At 40.9% G+C, this 17,778-nt stretch overlaps 1 protein-coding gene and 1 non-coding gene across 2 annotated transcripts; one reads left to right on the top strand and one right to left on the bottom strand.

The window, feature by feature from the left end:
* Window positions 1-394: 394 nt before the first annotated feature.
* tkta (transketolase a) lies at window positions 395-9,224 on the bottom strand. Its single transcript, XM_068316456.1, has 14 exons — window positions 8,938-9,224; window positions 7,665-7,782; window positions 7,464-7,577; window positions 7,267-7,364; window positions 6,504-6,695; window positions 6,169-6,287; window positions 5,864-6,060; window positions 5,597-5,761; window positions 4,441-4,597; window positions 3,866-3,996; window positions 3,673-3,756; window positions 3,443-3,536; window positions 2,732-2,854; window positions 395-1,443 (listed from the first exon to the last, which is right to left on the bottom strand). The coding sequence occupies exons 1-14, from the start codon at window positions 9,042-9,044 to the stop codon at window positions 1,256-1,258; spliced, it is 1,887 nt and encodes a 628-aa protein (XP_068172557.1). The 5' UTR covers window positions 9,045-9,224; the 3' UTR covers window positions 395-1,255.
* Window positions 9,225-15,637: 6,413 nt separating this feature from the next.
* LOC137596042 (U6atac minor spliceosomal RNA) lies at window positions 15,638-15,763 on the top strand. The gene has a single exon (XR_011035506.1). It is a non-coding gene; the product is annotated as a U6atac minor spliceosomal RNA (small nuclear RNA).
* Window positions 15,764-17,778: the final 2,015 nt, after the last annotated feature.

Below are 17,778 nucleotides of genomic sequence, written 5' to 3' on the forward strand. Positions count from 1 at the left end.
TAATGATGTCTATCAGAACATCCTATATATCTATGATGTTTTGTAATGCATGATGATGCAAAGGTCCTCCAGAAAGCCACATATATCTCTGTGGAAACAAGCATGTTTTCTGATCACATCTGTAGTTGTAGTCTATTTTCATATTCACTAGTTATTACATTGATTTTAATAAAAAAAATAAACATTTGTTAAAGCAAAGGAGTGATTCATGTTCTATTAATCAAAGTTGTTGTGTTGTTTATGCATTTAAATACATATTTGTGTGTGTGCGCGCGCACATGTGTGTGTGTGTGTGTGTGTGTGTGTGTGTGTGTGTGTGTGTGTGTGTGTGTGTGTGTGTGTGTGCGTGCGTGCAAAAAAAGACCATTGTAAACACTCAAATTCAAATGCAGAGGGCTTTAATTACATGAAAGTAAGATACATAGAAAATTTCAAGTAACAAAGAGAGTGATCTCGATTCACAGGTCCGATGTAAGTTTATCTCCATGGTCACAATCTGCACTATTCTTTGTTCCACAGCACTGGAAGGGCCCTCAGGCTTCATGCAGTAAATCATGGTACTGCTGACCCATCAATGATTATTGTCACATTGCTGCTATCTTGCAATTGTACAGTTATACAACTACACAAATGAACACTGATGTGCTTAGACTGATGGTAAATTTTAAATCAAGGATACAAAAGATATAGCGCTGAGGATTAATGATACAACCTTTAGATGTCAGATGTTTGAATTGTTTGAGGATTTGATCTGTGACTTCCCTTTCTGACCAACCTACATTTGTTTTGGATTTTTTTTTTCTGCACTACCTTCTACAAAAAACAGCTTCTGACTGCCACTACTGTCACGATTAACACATACTTTAAATTTATTGACTGGGAGCTTCATTAGAATAGAAAAATGTTTCACACATCACTCCTTCTGAACATATGAAATATGTCCTGTGTGGTGAGAATCCACCAGTGTCTTAGTCAGCTACTTCAATCACAGGACGATGAGCTCTGTTATGAGGATGTGTGTCTTTGAAAATGTGTACATTTGTGTGCGATGTGATGGATGCATGAAAGAAAGGTTAATGTGGATCTCTACTTCAAAGTGTACGACACAAAATCACAATACATCAGTTAATATTTAGGGGCATTCACAGTGAAGGAATTTAAAGAGCTGGGTGCCACGTGAATCGAAACATACTTGACTGTTTATCTTCACCTGCAGGAAGGTGATCAGACAGACAGGTAGGGGAAGGGGAAACAGTTACTTGGCATTGGTAGAGCTGCTGAGCATCTTGCGGACAACCTGGGCGATGGCGTCACGGTCAATGCCGTAAATCTTGAGTAGCTCGTGGGGTTTCCCACTGCGAGGAATGTGAGACACAGCCAGGCGATGCAGATTGAACCCGGACTCATTTACCAAACCTGAGGACACTGCCTCCCCGAGCCCACCTGTGGAGAAGAGCCCATGAGAGACGTGGAGGACAAGATGATGGGGATGGAGAGGACGTGTGCAGATTCTTCAATGGAATCAAAAACAGCAATTCCACACTTGAAAATACTCCACTATATATTCATCTTAAAGTCTTATTATATGGAAAAATGATACAGCATGCCTTCGCATTGTCTTAATATTTTACTTTTTATGGTTTCATGACACATCATAATCCATAAGATCCTCATGTTGCATCACTGTCCTGACAGAACCTCTCTGACAAAAAAATAAATAAATAAATAAAATAACAGTTCCCTTTTCAGCTTTATAACAAGGCCTTTTGTGGAGAAGACAGTTCTAGCATGTGATTAGGGGGCTTCATTGTCAGAATATAATATTCGCAATCATCGTTTCATCATCATATAATCTCTGAATGGTTATGTTGGGGGTTTTTTTAATCTTGAATTAGGGTTGTAAATCTACAGAGGGAGTACACAGTCCACCTTGTTTCTAGAGTAGCCAAGAGCAGACAAACCATGCATCGACTCTGGGCCTTTTGTTATAGTTGCCAGGATAGGGGAGGGAGAGACTGGTGTTTAGTTGGTTGCAATCTGCAGTCCCACAGCCAGATGTCACTAAATGTTCCTCTCAATGCACAAATCCTTCAGTTCAGATACACGTTGGGACTTTAGACTAAAGTGTAAAATGGAAAACAAATATACTAGAATCAAAAGTCTCTATCAAAAGACTCCACAGAGAATACCTGAGTAAAGGATCCATTATATTACACAAATAAATACATACATACATAAAAATAGAGGAGATGAAAACATAAAACTAAATGTAAATATGTTGTCTGTGTCACCACGCCAACATCAGACTGACTATTATTGCCAAATATCCTTTGTCTAGTCAAGTCCATGCCATCATGCTCTCCTTTCTCTTAGCAGGCACAGGGCATGGCTGTCTGTGTTATGTAGGTCACAGAGAGCCTCATGGGCACATGCTCAGTTAAAGAAATCTGACAGCACTCCGCCTCTCTGGCTCTCCCTCTTACAAAATGCACCACAATGCTAATATATCTCCTGCAATGAGAGAGAATAGTCAAAACCCCACAGCCAATCAGCAAATGCCACCGCATCTTATCGCTGTTGCTGAACGAAAACACCCGAACACACCATTGGAAAACAACTAGAGGATACGGACCAATGGGAGGACTCCATCCATGTCGTGCTGAGCGGTTTGTTACTGCTGGCTTGGTATCATAAAATATTCAGAAGCTGAAAAGCTTTAAAGGGAACCCACCTTCACAGTAGTGGTCCTCCACAGTGATGATTCGTCCTCGAGTGGCGCGCGTGTGATCGATGATGGTTTTGACATCCAGTGGTTTGATGGTGAAGGGATCAATAACCCTGACATAGATGCGTTCTGGAAATTCAGCAGATTCAATAGAGCAATCAGACATTTGAAATTACAGCAGACTATGAATGACACGCTGTCAAATGACAGCATGGTTCTGAGGGTAAGGATTATGACATTATTGTGGCAAAGACTGGTAAAAAAAAAAAGACCATGACCCCTTATAGACTGTGCGCTCAGATGTTGAAGTCTGTTATAATTCGTATCAGGGCAAGGGATAACCATGTCTATGTATGACAGATGACTGTAGCTGGCAACTCAAGGATTAACAGAGGAAGCTAAATATCCACTCGTTCTGGGTTTACATGAAAAAAACAACAACTGTAAGGCCAGGATGTCCTCAAAAATCTGGATTTTAATCTGTAAGCAATCATCACATTGTATGACAAGGTAAAATATTAAAAGTATCTACCAGATGAATAGTTTTTTTTTAAATACCTATTCATCTGTAAACTGGGAAAGTCTTGAAAGAATGTTGAAAATCATTTTCTTGTGCCATTCATCCTTTTCTATAGGTTTTATCTTAGTGAATTTAACATGGTCTTTTTAAATTAACATTGCATTCCTTCCTCCTTAGCAGAGTAGAATGTACTGTACCTTTTTTTAAATGCTCAGCTGCAGCCAGGGCCTCATGCAACGTGACTCCAGCTGCGACCACAGTCACCTGGTCGTCTTTGCTCTGGTACACCACCTGGCAAAGGCAAATGTGTTTTCTTCTACTTGAGGTTACAGTGTTGAGAGTAATTGATGTGTTCATGGTGTAGCACTGTTGTTTCTCCCACAACACACTATCTCAATAGCCATGCAAGGACAAAAGGCTGTCTCACCTTAGCCTGACCAACATGGAAGTCCTCGTTGCTGTTGTAGATGATGGCGCTGTCTTGGCGACTGGTCCGGATGTAGCAAACACCCTTAGTAAAGGGAAATGTGACTGTCAGCAGAAAGCAAATGTGCTTGTCTTGCAAAAACTAAATGTTCCACTGAAGCCAGATCCCCGCCTCTCAGTTCTACGTACTGTACCTTTGTGGTTGCAGCTAATTCTACAGCCTTCTCTGTAGACACCCCATCACTGGGGTAGAAAATGGTTGCAGTGGGAAGGGCCCTGAACATAGCCATGTCCTCTAGGCCCATCAGAGAGGGTCCTTCCTCTCCTGTATTATGTACATTCACTGATGATTATATGTGACATTCAGAAAATCCTCAAAGCATATTGTCGGGTCAGGTGAGCTGATGCAAGCAAATCCACAGACATATTTGCATGCAGTGTACCTGCACACTAGAGGGACAACTGGTTCCCTGCTGACAGCATCCAGGGCAGACAAGAGGGGACAAAGGGGGTGGGGAAGTGAAGACTGGCTATAAGGTCAGAGGGGTCAAACCATAGTGAAAACACAGAATTAGAGGGAAAGAAAGTAAGGATTGCAACAACTTCACAAACACTCACGTCAATCTTTTATAAGTTAAAAGGGAAACTGTGAACACTGTCTAAGGAAAAAGGGATTCAGTGAAATGCAGTATGAGGGGAGTAAAAGGTGAATTCTTAAACGTTATCCTGTATTGTGGGTCGCGTGGCTCATTAGCATCACTTCACTCACCAGTGGACATCCCACAGTGGGAGCCACACAGGTTGATGTTGCTGTCTGAGATGGCTGCCATGCGGAGCTGGTCATAGGCACGGGTGAAAAAGGAAGCCAGTGTGCTGGCAAACACAACGTTCCTTTCACGGGCAGCGCATCCCATGGCTACACTGACCTGGAGAGAATTTATGTGTTTTTTGAGTATAAATGATATAACCCATAGACATGTATCACTAATGATTGGTCCCAAATAATCACAATATTTTAGATACAGTGCACCCTCGCGCATTCAAGCATCAACGCGACTTCACCTCATCGCAGATTTTTAGTAGGCAGTCACGTGATACTGTACGCGTATTCTATTGGCTGACGGCATCCGGAAGTGCGTGAAGTTCTGTGAGTCTCGGACTTCCGTGAGATACAAAAGTGCTTTAAACAGAGTGTGGGAAAAAGTAATACAGATAGAAAGTGGTTTAATATCAGTATGGGGAGGGTTCCTTAAAGGTTTAAAATACCATAATTAATAAGATAAGTTTGTCACTCTATCGCAGAATGATTAATTGCGTGTGGTTCCTGGAACCCATTAACCATGAGGAACGAGGGCACACTGTAAAAATATTTAAGTATTTAAAATTAAATTATTTTTATCTACTTTCTATGATCTAAACAAATGTCACCCTTCAACTTTTGACTTTTCTCATGCTTTCAGCCAGATGGTCCCACCCACTGTGTTGATTAATATTTTACTTCTGAATACACTTGTCATGACTGCTTAACGTCACACACATGTCTGACCTACATTGGGGTTAGCTGCTGCTAGAGAGGAGTCTAAGTGTCAGTCAACTGCATCCATGTCAGCTGTAAGAAATGTCACGGTTTGTGTTTTTCCCCAAACCCTTACATTACATACAGACAGTCATGTATTATTAAAGGACTCAGGATCAGACACGCAGCTGTGAGATTCTTAAAAGAATCCATTTCCTCAGCTAAATCTTCAAACTACGAGCGATGGAGGTTTGTTTTGTGTTTTTGACAAACTTATTTTTTCAAAAAGTTACAGCTATAAACATTATATGTCTTTGTTAAAAAAAACTGTAAATGTCTCAAAATATATTTTCCCAAGTGTGTTATAAAAATGAACTGTAGTAATCTGTTGATGGTGAGGGGATCATACCATGTTCTGCTGAGCAATGTAACACTCCACATAGCGGTTGGGATGCTCATTCTTGAAGACCTCTGAGTAGGTGAGGTTGTTTGTGTCTCCATCAAGGGCCACCACACGTTCGTTGTAGCGGCCCAGCTTAGCCAACGCCATCCCATAGGCTTTCCGTGTGGCAATCTTTAAAGAAAGAAAGTTCGCTAGCAACCTTCTGCAGCTTTCATCTGTAGTCTGCTGGGTAGTGATGATGTGAATGAAGTCTGTGCTGGCATTCAGACAAACCTTGTCTCCAGCCTTGTAGCTGGGTGCACTCGGCATCCTTATGTTCCTCAGGCTCACCGGTGGGGAGTCCTCCACTGGGGCAGGAGGGTACAGGTGTTTGCTGCTGTTCATGAGGCGGCTCTGCAGGTCCTTTATAACCATCTCAGCCATGTCTTTGGGTAGCGGTTTGGCATGCCACCCCAACTTATCTTCTGCAGCTGAAACACAAAGAAATCATCATTTTTATAGATTTGGACATTCTTTCGTCAAAGGGTCGCACCAGTCAGCTGAATCTGTAGATGAGGAATGGAGAGACCACCAGTTACCTGGAATGCCTTTGCCCTTGATGGTTTTAGCAATGATAGCAGTTGGTTGATGACGCGCATGGCTCAGAGCCTTACAGAGCTCTTCAACGCTATGTCCATCCACGATGATTGCATGCCAACTATACAGACACATTAAAATGCATCATGACACTAAATGAAACAGTTATCGACACATCAGGTAGTTAATATTACTCCATTATTTACCAACACCTACTATTTAAACCTCCAGGACACATAGAACTGTACACTGACTCAGCTTCTCTTTATTATTAATATTTTATTAATATTTTATGTTAATGTTTTTATAATATATTTTTTTCTTTTGGCACTCTTACCCGAAAGCTTCACAACGTTTCTGATATTTCTCCACATGATGCTGCAGAGGTGCAGGGTCAGTCTGACCAAGACGGTTGATGTCCATGATGGCCACCAGGTTGTCTAGCTGATAGTAGGAGGCAAACGACATTGCCTCCCAGACAGAACCCTCCGACATCTCACCATCACCCATCACACAGAAGACGCGATAACTAAGAGCAGAAAACGGTGTGGTGAAGTTTTTGTATTAGATAACAGCGGGATGTGTTTCATTTAAAAAATGCTCTTTGTGTTAGGTGAACCTTTCAAAAGGTTTGTTTTTGCTAATCACAAATGAAAATAAATCAATTTGTGATGAACTACAGCCTCATGATCAATATATAGATGAAACAATAATGCTTGAATTTCTGAGATACTTCTGCTTGGATGGTAAAAATAACTGAGATACGACGGCTGGGTCTGTGATTATTAGAGCAGAAGAATTGCGACAGCAGAGCATACAGCCACAGAACACACCCACAGAATCTGGAAAACGCTAATCACTGAGCTCTTTAAAGGAGAATGATGTTACAGACCTAAAGATTTTTTTTTTTTAAAAACACTAAATACATAATACATCATAATGTTATGAATGTTGGTCACGTATGTAAAATGAATGTGAGTCTCACTCTTTAGAATGAGTATAAGAAATATAAGATGCATGGAAAAAGAAAAAAATGCACATTGCGCTGTTAAAATTTCACTTTTCTGAATTATTGTGTGCCCATTTGGATGAAAGATTACCTGGATTTGTCAAAGTACTTCCCAGTGTAAGCCATTCCACAGGCCACACCAAGACCCTGACCCAAAGATCCAGTGGCTAGATCCACAAACTGCTGCCTCTGAAAAGCACACAATGCAAACAGAATGATGTTTTATTACAATCAATATTAAATAAATAAAAATAAATATTTGTGAGGGTTGGTGTGTGTGACGCTTACAGGAGTCGGGTGTCCCTCCAGGGTGGAGTCAGTGTGGCACAGACTGAGCAGCTCACTCTCCTTGAGGAATCCTGCTTCCACCCACATGGAGTACAGGGCCGGAGCGGCGTGACCCTGTCAGAGGAAAGGAACTCAAAATCATGGTTTTCGTCGGACTCCAGCTGAACTAATAAAACTATGGACAGAGTGGCTGAAGCCCACCTTGGACAGTATGATGCGATCATTGTTGAAGTTCCGTGGGTCGTCATAGCGATACTTCATGGTGTGGAAGAAAAGCACCGACATGATTTCTGCCACACTGCAGCATGATGTTGGGTATCTGCTCGACAGAGGAGACGTGTTCAGACAGGAATGTGAGATTGGGTTTAAACACATTTATCATAGAACACATTTGAAAAGACTTTGACTGCATTATTACTGGATAGTGAACTGATTCTAAATCCAATAATATAATTAAAATGTGTTTTTTTTGTAAAAAAAAATTTTGTAAAAAAAAAAAAAGAAGGATCTTAATGAAATTACATTAAACAACCCGTTCATTTTTCTCTCCTATTACTGTTTTATCCAAAGAGCCTGAATAATTTGAAGCACTCTGGTGCAATGATGTGAATGGAATATTTCATTGTATGAAAAAAGGTTCATCCCTGATCCCCAATTTCAGTGTCTTAAATTGCGCCAATAAAAATAAAAATCTGAAATAGCCATGAGAGACAGACAGAACGATATCCAGTTCAGGGTTTTAGTTTATTATTAACGCTTCTAAATACCACTCTTGCAGCAGCCAGAACTCAAATCTGTCCGCAACCTACAATCCCCCTAGCATTACACAACCTAGTCTATTGTGTCTGCTGTACCACGTTGGGGCATGTAATTTCTTATATATTATATATTATTTATACCTCTTCAACTTCATGAATCTAATTTATCTTTTATATTTTAACTTAAACATTAACTGATTAATATAAAATTTAATTGTACTTTTTATTCATTCATTACACAGAATGTGAAAACCTGATAATATGAAAAAAAAAGTTGTTCATTTTTTAATGTTTGCTGCAATCACTGTTTCTAAATTTGCAATTTATCAGATTCAGAAGAAAAAAATAAATAAACTAAAATTTCTGCAAAATGGATTATACTTTTAATAACAAAAATAATTCTGTGAAACGGGGTGAAAATTGTGGAATGCAGATATTTTTAATCCATTCAATTATTTATCAATAAAATATGCTAATAGCATAAATTGTCAAATGTCCGCTATGGATATTGCAGTAGACCAGACGAGAACAAAGGCAGAACAAGCTGTTCCTTTGCCCTGCCTTTGCATCTGTGATGGAGTCCATGGATTCCACACGCGTCGTGTAGCTCAGTGATGTTGGAGTTTATCTAATACAAACTTTCTTAATTTGCAATCCATGTCTTAACACATTTAGGTGTTTTTGCTCATTTCTGAGAGTCAGAAGAGGGGACTCACCCACTGCCTGCTGCAGTTGTTGCTTTGATAGAGTTGATGCGCAGGCGGTTGGCAATGTTCCTCAATGCCTGCACTGTCTGCTGGTCAGGTTTGTGATAATCCTCCATGAAGACTAAATGTCGAATTCTTTAGCACCAGAAAAGAGGAACGACCAAGGTTGTCTGTTGAGTTGGAGTTTTGTGATTGTTGAGTGTGACAGCAGCACCTGTATCTGTGTGTGACGGAGAAAAGAGTAAGAGAGTGGGGGAGAGGTTGGATTTATCCTATCAAGCATACAGACACATAGATGTGCAAGGACAAACACACACACACACACACACACACACACACACACACACACACACACACACACACACACACACACACACACACACACACACACACACACACACACACACACACACACACACACACACACACACACATACACACTGAGGAGGAAGGGAGGTGCTAAAATCCAGTGGCTGTAATGTCATTGGTTACTGTGTGACTGAGATGGTGGAAGTGTGTTACAGTACAGCTTTAGATGTGCCTTAGTGTGTGCGTGTGTGTGTGTGTGTGTGTGTGTGTGCGTGTGTGTGTGTGTATGTGTGTGTATGTGTGTGAGTGTGTGTGTGTGTGTGTGTGTGTGTGTGTGTGTGTGTGTGTGTGTGTGTGTGTGTGTGTGTGTGTGTGTGTGTGTGTGCGAGTACTAGGAGGGATCAGATTAATGGGGGATGGGGCTTATGTTTGGAGCATTTCGCCCTAATTCATTTTGTCTTTATGTCTAAACTAATCATTTAGTGCTTGATTGCTCATTGGTCTTTGTTTCTTCCTTGTTGAGCGCACTAAAGAAATATGTCTTTTTTTCCCCCAGAAAATAAAGACGCTGGATTTAAGCATCAATTAGAAAAGATGTACAGACAATAGAGTGCATACCTACACGCCTTTAAAATTGAAGTAAACTCTAATCCCAATTGTACCATTTGTGAGCCCGCTGGGATCTTTACAATGTTAAATGAAGTAAACAGATTTATGGACCCACCCCTTAATCTACAGCCACGCCATATTTGGACAATATTAATCCTTGACACATGTCCTTCCATCCAGTTTCATAGTAATCCAGCCAGTTGTGTATGTATATGGAACTCAAAGGATGCCAAAATATAAAAAAAAGACGAACAAAACATTTTATTTAATAGATTTTGGGTATTTTCTGACAGGTGTGTAACAAGTCCAGTTCTCTTAATCAGTCCTTTGAACTGCGATAAGAAAACCGTGTGGCTCTTTGGCTGCTTAAGCCTTGACTGGCAAATTAACCTTAATGAATTAGAGAGCTCTGTTTGTCTTAAAGAGACAGTAAAACATTCATTTAAAGGTACAACTGAACAAAATACATCCATCAATTCATTTTTTTTTCCACCTTGTGGGTCACAGGTCTGCTGGAGCCTATACCAGCTGGCTACAGACGAAAGGCAGGGTACACCCCGGATTAGATGCCAGCTCAGTGCAGGGCCACTTGAGAGACAAACGATCACTCACTCTCACAACTACGGTCAATTTGGTGTGACCACTTCACCTAAACTCAGTTAACCCGGAGAGAACCCACACAGACACGTGCATTCACAAATACAAACTCCACAGAAAAGAATCAAACACGGTGCAGCAGCACTTACCTGCTGCATCACAGTCCCACCCAAATCAATATACGGACTGTACATAGTCATTGAACTAAAACATATTAAACTTGGACAATTTCCAAAAGATTTACAACATTTGCCATTTAATCTGGATTAAGATCCAGGATCTTGATTGTAGCATCAGATGCTGCTCAGCAGTTTGTATCTTTAGTGCTTACTAAAATCTTTATTGTTTGGCTTCTCCCTCATCTAAAATACGGATCTGTTTCACAGCAGTGCGTGAGCAACCAAGAAAGTTTGTCTTTAATTCTGTCTTCGGATGATGGAGCAGATGATGCATGACAAGATGGCACAGAATCTACCTCAGAACTATAAAGATGTGTTTCCCAGAGCTTTACTTTGGAATCTTTGCTCCATTTAATCTCCTCAACAGCTGTGGCTTTAAACATTCATTAAAGAAGGACAAACGTCCAAAGGATTCTGATATAAAAAGACAAAGTTGAACAAAATATGATATCCCATAGTATGGATTAACATAACTTCACTATTTACATTATAACTTTTGATCACATCTTCATTATATTCATTACAAAACGATGTAGTGGTGTTATATATTGTTTACAGTTTTGTGCAACTGCATTTGTAAAGCTTTATGTAATTTCTATTAAGTCATTTTAAAAAAAATTGACACTCCATGAGAGAGACAAAGGAAAGAAAGGAACAAGTACAGTACTGTTTTTAAAAAATATAATCTCTGTTCTCTTATCTCTGTGATGCCCTCTTGATAGTTTATATTCGTCATAATGTTTGATGAGTTTTGATGAGAAACTGGAATCTGTGAGCTGGGAGACCCTCTGTTCCACACCACGAGCCAAATACACAAGAACACCAGGTAATGTCACTTGGTAAAGCTGAAGAGCTTAAAGCAGATCAACTAGAGCTGCCTTTTCTCTTGGGACACTGAAGAGAGTTGGCCTGCCATCTTGAGGGTGATCCTTGTTAGTGCATTTGGTCTGTTTCCTTTGGTCACTAGCTGTATGTAACAAGCATTGTGAGGCTGATCAATAACACGTGGAGCTATACAAATATTGAAAGGCTTTTATATCTTTGACCTTGATAGATCTGTCTCAGTCTACTGTATATCTACTGATGTGGTGCAGTACAGGATCTTCCATTAGAGGGAGGACACAGGCAGTGTCAGAGCCATTTTTCAATTTCTCGTGTGTAATCCGGTAAAAAAAATATGATAACAAACCTTGACTTAACTATCTTAGTTAAACTAACGTAAATCAGTTTTCATGGCACTGAGATAAAAGTTTGGGCCATTCTGCTCATCCTTTCTAGCCAGTTGTATTCCTAACATTAAACACCAGAGGACACTGTCTTCTCATAAATGCACAGTAGGATTGATCCCTCTCAATTGCAGAAGTTCAGACGTATATTCTATAGTCCTCTGTTCAAAGGAAACCAAACATGGACGTTTCTAAGGGCGGTGAGATAAACAATGGAGGGTCAGGTGAAGGGATAGGTGCTGTCTGAATGTTGTCACTATAAACACTTCACCCATTTTCCTCTGCACCTCCTCAGACATGTGATCATCTCTGAGGATTCCTGCCCTTGGCTGTGGCTAAGACGTCACGTCCCAGTACCTCCACACTCAGGGCCATCGTGACGCCACGCCCCCCACCTCTACACACTTCTCTCCTGGTTCCACCGACATTGTCCTCCCAGTTTCCAGCAACTCCTCTGGCTCCTGCGTCCTGTCAGAAAAGCTTTTCTTCACAGAGCCCCACAGGTGCCAGCCAATGGGAGCCTGGGAAGAAGTTATCACGTGATGGTACACAGCCAATGTCAGACACCCACAACTGTACACTTCCTGGAGGGAAAGTACATCCAGAGAGCATGAGTGTTTCTATTTTTAATCTCTCTGGCAGGAAAAGAGGAGCAAAGCATCCACTATTAAATCTATGCCTTAATATAACACGGAGAGGGTGTGTGACTCTGATAACATAGTGCTCAGGTAAACAAATATGTACTCAGCATTCTCTCGAATGATTAATGGGACTTTTGAGGGTGAGCAAATGCTGATACAGAATGCACATGTATAAATACAGGCCTATATCTGTGCAAATGCACTCAGGCATGATAGCATACGTGCACACATGCACAAGCAAATGAAATCAAGAGTAGTCTCACGCTCATATGCAATGAATCCTGCACAGACATGCATGAATCTTGATGCATCATTTTAATGCCAGTCACTCCTCCAGGCTTGAACCTCTACCACTCTGCTCTTATCACTCAATTTCCTTAAAATGCTCTGCAGTTACCATGATGACATCGTGTTTGCCCTTCTATCTGAGAGCTGCCTTTCACTTAAAGGTCCCACATGAGAAATAAAACGAGTGTTTATCAGTGGTATAGTATTCAGTCATACACTAAAGTAGTAGTGTGTGTTGGGCTGAGGCTGCACGGATGTGATGAAGTGGAAACGACCAAGAGAGATGGCAAGACAAGCCAAACTGCATCAAGGAATCACGTGAAGACGAGATCTAGAGATTCAAATTGAAAGCTTCAGGTAAGCTGAAGGACAGCATGAGGAGGGATAGAGAGAGAGAGAAAGATTCAGAGAGAAGAGTGGAGTGTGCAAAGCAGGGGTTAAGGCTGAGCGTGTGTTGAGGGCTCAGCAGTGAAGTTGATGATGCATCAGGAGAACAGCTGCGCTGCAGGGCTTTCAGGCTCCATCACTACTGCTCTCCTTCAAGCAGCTAGACCAACGACCACACTGACACACACACACACACACACACACACACACACACACACACACACACACACACACACACACACACACACACACACACACACACACACACACACACACACACACACACACACACACATACACACAAACACACGCACACACATTTTAATAAACATGCAAAAGCACTGATTGTTGCATCAGTGCTTTCTGACCAGCATTTGGATGCCTACTCAGACACAAAAAATTAACACTGTGTTGTGCATGCTAACATTTTCAATATTTTCAAACATTCCTCACCCACATTCCAACTATGGTTGTGAAAAAAAAACATGTGAGGACTGGCTACATGACTGAATTCTTGAATAGATATTTTGCAATCTGACTTTAAAGAGCTGCAGCATAGAGGAGGGAAACTGGGGCAGATGCTCAGGGTAAAGGACATAGAATAAAAGCTAAGAGCATTAACTAAAAGATGGAGAGGCATAACAGCCTTGCTGTGAATTGCTTGTGACAAATAAGCATCAACACATTCTTTTTAAAGGTTGACCAAACACATTTAAACAGGACCTTCACCTCAGCATAGTTAAAAGTCAGTGTCCTTGGTGGCACATTTTAAAACTAATATAATCTAGTTTTACTGGAGCATGACTACACGCTGTGTGAACACAAAGCTTCTTCATGGGGACTTTTAAAATGTTGAACAATACAACGACAATGTTCCTTATCTGGTAGCGTGAAATGAGAAAATTCTGCTGCTCCTGTTCTTGAATGATACTGGTTTAAATTGGTGTTGAATGCCAGGAGAGTTTGGTGACAAGTAGAGAAGCGATCTAGTAAGAGGTAGGAGCAGACTGCTTTACTGAGCCAAATGACATTGGTGGTCCCCAGGGGCCAACGCACCCTCTGTCTTTGTTTTCACTCTATTTTCAGTGAAAATTTACTGCATCGTGCTTTACTGGCCACCGCAGATTTGTTTGAGAGGGAAAAGAGAGGCACAGCATATCAACACAATGACACATGATACATGTACATCTGCCATTGTAGTTTTATATTTAAAATGAGAGAATCACAGACTTTTTCAACGAAACATCGTACCCAACAAAGATGATTTTGTATTTCTAAAAAAGTCTTGAGCATTAAAGGATCAAACGATAAAGGAACTGGTATTCTTTTTGTGTCAGTGGGAAATAAAAAGCTGTTATGCTATGTTATTGTTATTCCTTAATCATGACACACACACACACACACACACACACACACACACACACACACACACACACACACACACACACACACACACACACACACACACACACAAACATTGCTCATTCACAGGTGAATTATTCAAGATGATATAAGATGAGACCATTATCCTGGGCAGATGGGTAAGCTGATACGTTTAGCCTTGTCCCTGCCTCCTCACCCAGCCGTTCTACACCTCTCACCAAACACTGCAGCAGTTTGCTCACTGACCAGCCCACCACTGAAGAAGGTGAGTGTTTTCCTCTCTCTGTTGTCAGCTGGGACGTGAGGGTAGATCAGAGGCCCGGGCAGGTAGGCTTTTCACAGTAGACAATAATAGCTCAGCAGCTGTGGTAATTGCTAGTTGAGGAAACATCTAAAACATATTGTTGTATCATGAACAGTTTCTGTGTTGTATGACAGTGGATTTTAAGTATTAGGGTGGATTACTTGAGATGAAATACATATTTGACATGTGTTGGTGTCATTAGAGACACTTCATAATATGACATAACAACGTGGTCCTCTTTCACAGGGGAAAGATTTAAATGCATGGCTCTGAGATGGACGGATATTCTATGATTCTGCTTTTATCAGACTGACCACTTTTTAAATGACAAAGGTAATAAAACAAAGGTATTAGAATAATGTCAAATTATCCTCTTCTGTTTGTTAAAAACAACCCACACAAACTAAGGAACATCATTTGAGATGAGAAGTTAATGAGTAGACAAAAGTACATGTTGTATATGTCTCCACATGTCTGGAATTTTCCAGAATTTGTTGCCTTACAAAGAGCAGCTGCAGGAGAGTTTTGTGTTACAGCTAGCTCCAGCAGGGTGGTGTTGACTTACTTTCTCATCATACACACTCACAATTGGGAAATGTAGTTCAAAAGAGAACAGTTTGAAAGAGGGCAACATATTGGTAGAGAAAGAACACATTTTAACTGACTGGCAGGAGAGGTACTGAGTTTAATTACTAGGAAATAGGTCCCTAGTTTGAATAACGAAGACATTTTAAAAAGGAATCCATCTATAAAGCCCAGATCAGGTGAAAAAATTGTCATTTTTGTATGTTGTATGAAAGGAGAGAAGGTTAGCACTCCCCTTGACAAGGATGGAATAGGCCCCTGTGGCCTTCAACACACAAATGGTTAAGGCAGTGGCTCAGCGGTAGAGCGGGTCGTCCTATGATCCAAGATTGGCGGTTCGATTCCCGCCCCCGCCTAGTCACCCAGAGTGTGAACTGACAGTGGGAGATGTCAGCTCATCTCTCAAGCACTGCCAAGGCGCCCTTGAGCAAGGCGCTGTCCCCTTTACAAGTTGCTCATGAGGGGTGCACCATCAAGGAGCTACCCTGCCACTCTACCTCCCATTACATGCCTACAGGCCCCCTTATGTGTGTGTGTGTGTGTGTGTGTGTGTGTGTGTGTGTGTGTGTGTGTGTGTGTGTGTGTGTGTGTGTGTGTGTGTGTGTGTGTGTGTGTGTGTGTGTGCTACAGGGGCCTGTACTCACTAATATGTATGCACGCGTTTGAACTACTAACTAGAGTGTGCTTTCTTAACTTCCCTTTGGGGAGCAGATCAGTATATAAACTTAAAAAACATTTAAACAATTAAAAAAATTAGCAAAATGTAGTTCATGCTATCCCACTCTCCAGCCCCCCTGTGATGATATCAGCACAGAGGGTTTGTTAAGATGCTCATGTTCACCCAACTCACAGATCACCAGGTGACTGAGGTTTGTCAGGGTTGAGATATTTCATGAGCTTAACTGTACTGAGCATTGAAAAATGAATGGTGCTGTCCCAGGTGCTGAAGCACTAGACACAAGTGAAATGGTGTCCTTTACTTGTTTTTTATTTTTATTTTACTGTTCTGTAATATTGTTCAAAATACATTTTTACCATATGTTGACTTTGTTACAACATACTTTAGTGGAGACACAGCTAGATAGAGTTATGACTTCAGGTTCAGGGTTAGTACTATGTAGGATTAGTCTGTAGAAATCACATAGTCAGATCTGCTCCACTGTGGTGTGTGAGGAGAGTTTTAAATTGCAAACCTTAAATTGTTGGGAGCTGCATTCATGAGAAAATGTAAGTAGCAGAAACTCCATTAAGGACTGACAAGAAGAATCTCCCGGTCCTATCATTTTGGAGCAGATCCTGTATGATCAAAGCCACCGATCTACAAGACTGACTGGTACTGGTCCTGTACACTTGAAACAGGCTTAGGATCAGCTGTTCATCAGACAATATATGAACATGGAGTGCACATGGGTAGGCATTTAATGACTCATAATAATAATAATAATAATAATAATAATAATAATAATAATAATAATAATAATAATAATAATAATAATAATAATAATAATAATAATAATAATAATAATAATAATAATAATATAATACCCAGCAGTAAATTATTTTACTATTTTACTCCAGTAAAATGGGTCTAGCGAGGCCATTGTTAGTTCTTTCCAAAATCTTTGCTAGTACTACAGTATATATAAAGACATTATTGTATTTACATAAAGGCATTAAAAAACACACTCATCTACTCAGTCTAGCTTTGCAGCATAATTTAAATGTTCAAAGAACTGCTGCCTGTAGGAGCTCTCTTTACTTATTAACTCAAAACTATTTTTTAAATGTATATTCAAAGCTCTACAATAAAATAATGACTGATTTATGCACCACTAGTAACTCAGCCTTTGTGACAGTTCAATCATTATAATTACTTGTCGTATTACAGTAACCATCAGGTGATTCACAGACGCTGACTGTGACAAGTGTTTTTGGAGGTCGTGTCGTCTTGCGCACATGACCCACGGACAGGTGAGCGTGAGGGACCCGCCGTGGCACCTGTTTGAAGTGGGCAGTCTCGTGTAGTGACAGGAGGATCAGGACCTTCAGCGGTGGAGCTTCTGCTCTCTGCTGTTCTCCCGTTCCACTGCTCGCTGGCGCTGTGACGATGAGGATGCTCCGTTGTCTGGTGCGCACTCTCCTGTCTCCAGCCGTCCGCTCTCACCATGGAACACCGTGATTAATACACATTCTTCGTGCATCCCTCCTGCTCCCGGAGCTGGTGAATTTCGGACCACCATTTGAGGACGGGACCAGCGTGTTTTGTTTGGGGGTTTTTTTTTTTTCCCCCGCTGTGGGGGTGTGGACCGAGCGGAGCGGACCGCGCCGCGGCTGAATTGTGA

This window comes from Antennarius striatus, chromosome 5 (assembly GCF_040054535.1).
Source record: "Antennarius striatus isolate MH-2024 chromosome 5, ASM4005453v1, whole genome shotgun sequence".
Classification (NCBI taxonomy): domain Eukaryota; kingdom Metazoa; phylum Chordata; class Actinopteri; order Lophiiformes; family Antennariidae; genus Antennarius; species Antennarius striatus.

Bases quoted from the DNA above. Each gene is read 5' to 3' on its own strand.
- tkta (XM_068316456.1), bottom strand. From the start codon at position 9,044: ATGGAGGATTATCACAAACCTGACCAGCAGACAGTGCAGGCATTGAGG. The intron at 6,696-7,266 runs GTAATCTTTCAT...TTCTGCTCTTAG, and splicing joins AAGTACTTTGACAAATCCAG to TTATCGCGTCTTCTGTGTGA. The intron at 3,537-3,672 runs GTGAGACAGCCT...TGCCTTTGCCAG, and splicing joins TCCATGTTGGTCAGGCTAAG to GTGGTGTACCAGAGCAAAGA.